This window comes from Salvia hispanica, chromosome 3 (assembly GCF_029641045.1).
Source record: "Salvia hispanica isolate PSC_SH4W2 chromosome 3, Shi_PSC_v1, whole genome shotgun sequence".
In the NCBI taxonomy this organism is placed as follows: domain Eukaryota; kingdom Viridiplantae; phylum Streptophyta; class Magnoliopsida; order Lamiales; family Lamiaceae; genus Salvia; species Salvia hispanica.
Genome location: NC_142694.1, coordinates 60164152 through 60169708, shown reverse-complemented (window position 1 = coordinate 60169708; position 5557 = coordinate 60164152). Strand labels below are relative to the sequence as shown.

Below are 5557 nucleotides of genomic sequence, written 5' to 3'. Positions count from 1 at the left end.
TTCACTTCTAGTGTGGGGATGTAGCTAATTAATGATTTGGAGACTATGGTGATTCATTATAAACAAAACAAAAAAAATTATGGTAAAAAGGGGATGGAAGCAAATGAGATATCAAAATAAGAATGCAATTCAGATACAGTACAACTTTCCATTGCTGGTTGCGAAACATAATTCTCACATTCCTTTTAAATCTTTCATGCTGTGAAAAAAATTAGTCATTTCCTGAAGTATATATTGGAAACATATAAATGAACAAGCGTATTCTCTAGCCAGTCGAGGCAGTCATACACTCACAATTCTTGTTACAAAACTATGATTAGATCGTCTAACGAAAACAAATGTGATACCGAGCCCAACCACACATTTTATGCATATACTGATATACATAATTAGAAGTAGCAAGCAAGATATACATTAGAACCCAAACAAGTCTTCGCAAGTCAAAAGAGCTATAGCATCCAAGGTTCTACTTCTAACATATATTGTGTACCTCATCGAGCTATAAAAGGAAAAATCTACCAGAGAAAGACCATGTTGATGTAAGAGAGTTACATGGCATAACTATCTAGACGCTTCAAGATAACTTACTGCTCAGACAATCTTCAGCCTCCCTCATGCTCCAGACTTTAAGTGTCAGCCATGAGATGGAAGAATATTGAAAGCATATACAACCGCTTTGATTCCTTGTGTGGAGGAGATGCAGCAATAGTTCATAATCTCCATCTCTTCATGCTGATTTGTTCCAGCAGATAAGCAGAAGTTCAGTAGTGAATAAGAAACCGCTTGTCATTCTGTTGGATTACCTAGTAACAGCACAGCACACCACAGACATGCAGGCAGAGCACAGAGAAGGGATCATTGGAAAGTCCTACTTCCTTCCAACGTAAGCTGCGAGTTTAGATAAGTCGGGTATCCAAAAGGATAATTCAGAAGAGCCAGTTACAAACATTAAGTTTCCTGGAGCCCATTTGATTACAGGTGGTTCTGCTTCAGTACTCATCCAACTAGCAACCTGAAACATGTACAAACAATGAAGACAGTAGTATAGCTTTCCAGTTTCCAGCAATAATTGTAGTTTACAATGTTGAGATGGATCAGCACATGATAAATATTAGTTCTGCAGGACTAATATGCAAAAGTCCTGCCATGTATTAGCAAAATTAATATCACAATTTAGATAGATTTTATAATATCAGAAAGCTGACAATAGTCTTCGTATGCAAGTTTTTCCGGTAATTAAAGTGCACACGTGCACTATACATTTTTTATTCATGCAGCTTATGAATCTTTGTTCAATGAGAATCAATTTCTTTATGAGTTAGTTAAAGAAAATATTACGAGTCATTTAATAAATGGTTGATAACCCTCAGCATAATAGGACAAAAGAAGAGTGAAGAATGAAGAAAAAAGGGTGAAGAATGAAAAATGAAATTCAAAAAAACAAACTACAAGGGAGTAAAAGCAGTTTTAATACCTCTTTTCCACTTCGAACACTCCAAACGTAAACACTACCATCTCCAGAACCTTCCATGTAGATTAAAATCAAGAAATGAAAAGAAAATTGTCAGTGCCTCTCAACTAGCCTGGATGTATCAAATCCAACACAAAAACGCTTCATGAGCTCACATTCACAAGGATCACAGATACACACGAGACAGCAAGAAATTAGATATTTTGGTAGCGAGTAGCAATAAAAAACTCTATTGTATGAAACAATATAAAAACAACCAATATTGATCTTGAGCTGGCAGTTACCCAATGTATGGTAAATTATGAATCAAGCAGGCAAAAGAGCTGAAATAAAGTAGTTCCTCACTTCCTTTACAAATAGCTTTATTCTCTCAAAATAACCAATCGGCATTAGATCAGAAATACATCAATTCAACTCTTCAACTGGATTTGGTAGAAACAAATTGTTTGTATACGATGGATAATGTTTTTTTTATCAAACACCACTTGGGGACATCTTCTTAAGTATGATATGATGAAAAATAATATAATATGTTGGAAAAATAAAACTTCTGCAATATAAAACTACATAAAAGAACATTGATATCAAAGTCTCCTGCAAACAAGTAGGATGTTGAACCTGATATGACAAACGTTCCCTCAGGACTGAAAGAAGCCTCCAAAGTAGAATTGCTTGAAACTGGCTTGACGTTGTGTGTCGCCAACTAGAGCAAAAGGAAAAATTAAAATAAGAACCCACTCTCATCTAGTGAAGCTAATAAATTGCATGTGAGCTTTCTAGGGAAATATGAGACAGCTCACAAGGGTTCCACGGAATGAATCAAGGACATGAATATGTCCATTTGACGTTGTCAGAAGCATAAGTCCTCCGTCATTACTGAACTTCACAACATTGGCTTCTGAAACATCTCCCCCAAGAGAAAATATGTCAAAAGGGCCCTATAAACAGTTTCTTAATCAGAACCTGAAGAACTGTAAATAGTTGACATTTATGATGATTCACTCATGTGATATATTCTGACCTTTTCATATTTCCTAGTATCAAACATTCTTATGTATCCTCCAAAGGCAACAGAAAAAACAAGTCCTTGATCGTCATAAGCTGCAGCTGGTCTCCCTTGAACACGTAGAAGACCCTACTTCCAGAGGAACACTTTCAACAATGATCAATGAGAAAATAATTCAACAAATTAAGAATCTGCACCTGACATTTCTCAGCCCTTTGGTCCCAAAGCAATACAGTTCTATCCAGTGATCCAGAAACAAAACAATCATTTCTGGAGCAGAGACTCAGAGAAACAACCCTGTGAATCCAATATCGTATTCTCTATTATTATACTCATTCATAAAAGAGAATGCTAAATTCTAGAAGATGAAAGCCACTGTAAGGTTCAGTCTGCATGCCTGTCATGATGACCCTTGAAGTACCTCAAGTACTTGTTATCATGCAACGAAAGAAGTCGTAGTGATTCTGTTGGAGTTGGATATGTTAGTTAGTGCTGGCATGTGTTACCTCAAAATATAGTCATGTGAGTAATCTGAAATACATACCATCCCAGCCATTCTTTGACGAGTAAATAACAGTTGTAGGATGAGAGGTAAAGCTAACCAGATCAACTCCATATTTTTTACTGTTTATTGTCTTCAAACATCTGAATGCAATGAGAAGACTCTCTTAGCATATCATGCAGATGTAATATTAAGCAGACACCAACTTTACTCAAAGATATGAAGCTAAATCAAATTCATAAAGAGACTCCAACTTCACTCAAAATGCAGACATGCTTCCCATATATGAAAGGAAAATTAGACTTAGTGCTGGTATAAATTAAGACAATAATCTAATAATTATGGCAATCACATGATGCAAGATGAGAATAAGTGGGACATAGTTGGGCATCTGGATGTCCAGAGGCCTATCCCTTAGAACATTTCATAGACATCTATAAAATCTACTCTAGAGAAATACACTATCAAAAGTTCACATGTCAATATTGCAAGAATATACCAGTTGAAGTCTTGAAGATCACAGTCACTAAGCAGTGAGTTTCTCTTTTTTCATATATATGCATAAATAAATAAAGAGCTCGTAGTATGCAACTTTGTTTACATTAAAGAAAAGAATATCTTGCATAACATAAAAAGCTCAAATCATCATGAAGAGTTGAACAGCAAATGAGGAGAGGATGCATACGTTGCACTAGCAACATCATAGAGACGAATGGATTCATCATCACTAGCAGTTACCAAATAACCTGATGTCTTATGGAAATCCATCGAACTGATTCTTCCATTCTGCAGAAGAAAAATAAGTTAGCAACCAACATAGTGAATACAAAAAACTGCAAAAGTAGATAACTTTTTTGCACTTCGAAAAACTATACTCATTGAATTTTCTGATAGAGTTTGTCCTGAACATTACAAAATTACTTTCAGCAATCGAACAATAACTTATGCAAAGTTCAATACGTTTGCAGACAGACACTATACACCACCATAACATATAAGCCAAAATTAACCAATCAGATGTGTATTCAAATCCAAGATACCCAGTGCTCACTGCTCACCTAGAGCAGCTGAGCATATATCCAAACGATAAAATTATAATGTACTGCAAATAGCCAACAGCGAGCAAAAAAATTATGTTCATCTAAAAGGTCAACATTTTTCCATAATGAATCAATAAAATTACGAAGAACACATACATAGTCGCGGAACGCCATTCCAACTTCCATACTCTGAAGGATTTCCTCCGTCAGTTCTAATGAAACTTTGTCTTCTCTCTCCGACTGACCTCCTTTTACAGGCAAAAAGTCGAATTAAACTTCAAATTGCAAAAACTCAAGCTGCTACGATCTATGACAAATCAAGTTGTGAACACACAGAAATGAGAGGCGATTTGAATATGCCTATTATAGCATTACCCGCCATTGAAGAACGTTGGAGCTTCTCCGAATTCTTCGCAATTCAGAAACGTGGATAAAACTGATTCATCCGAGCTCCAGTTACACACAATTAGAAACGGATTAAGGATTTTGGGGTTGTTGCTGAATAATCGATTAGGGAGATGCACTAGGGTTTTCGACTATAAGATTTAGGGATAAACTGCAATGGTCATTTTAATTTTGGATACAAATATATTAATGTATTATGTGATTTCTAACTATATGCTTGATATTATGGAATGGAAATGAAGTTGAAATGGAATGGAGGTCGGAATGGAATGATAATTTTTTTGGATTTCTTTTGCATTTTTATCCATTCACTCATTCATTCCATCGCACCGACCAAACGAATAGAATGAAAGTATGAATCACATTCCATTCCACCATTCCATTCCATCATACCAAGAAGCCCCTAATTGTTTTGTGTTGACCTTATAACGATCAAATCCATTAAGACGTTACAATTGAATGAACAAACTCTCAATATGAATACGAACTCGACCTTTTGCACTTAAACTCGAACATGATCTGTATGAAAAATCAGAACCTATGATAAGGCTCCGAACAACCTCCACCTAGCCTTAGCCACAAAAAAGAAAAACAAAAGTTGCTCTGCCCAATCATCACAGTCATACCTCCCACAAAAAAGTTGTCTAGGCACGCTTCACATTTTTTTAGGTGTTGGTATATTTTAATTGGACTAGAACAAAATTATTGAACAGAAATAAATATTTAAAAAAACATAATTCAATAAAAAAAAACCAAATCTTTGTTATATTATAAATATAGAAAAATTATGCAACGAAAATTAAATAAAAATATCTGCGGCTCACTCGGTCTCATCCTCAGAATCCTCCGCAACATCTGCATCCTCATCCTCCGCCTCGTTGTTGGAGGTGGACAACCCCAACTGGCCCTTCATCTGCTTTATGAGGGCCTCGTACGTCCTCTGACCATCGGGTTGGTCTCGCTGGAGTACCGTCTCTAGATCTCTATCAACTGCTTCTGCCGCTAAAAGACCAAGTCGTTGGACAGTACCTCCACGGGGGCAGACATCCCCGCGCGAGATCCAGATGCAAAAGAACTGACTCTGGCATCCCGGAGGGTGGACTGCTGGCCGGGTGGACGTCGGCGGGGGGCTC

General features: G+C 36.6%; 1 protein-coding gene across 1 annotated transcript; it reads right to left on the bottom strand.

The window, feature by feature from the left end:
- Positions 1 to 344: 344 nt before the first annotated feature.
- Positions 345 to 4594, bottom strand: LOC125216994 (Transducin/WD40 repeat-like superfamily protein). Its single transcript, XM_048118804.2, has 11 exons — positions 4395 to 4594; positions 4176 to 4267; positions 3665 to 3765; positions 3022 to 3122; positions 2875 to 2941; positions 2675 to 2774; positions 2493 to 2606; positions 2272 to 2409; positions 2090 to 2174; positions 1475 to 1524; positions 345 to 1012 (listed from the first exon to the last, which is right to left on the bottom strand). The coding sequence occupies exons 1-11, from the start codon at positions 4399 to 4401 to the stop codon at positions 869 to 871; spliced, it is 999 nt and encodes a 332-aa protein (XP_047974761.1). The 5' UTR covers positions 4402 to 4594; the 3' UTR covers positions 345 to 868.
- Positions 4595 to 5557: the final 963 nt, after the last annotated feature.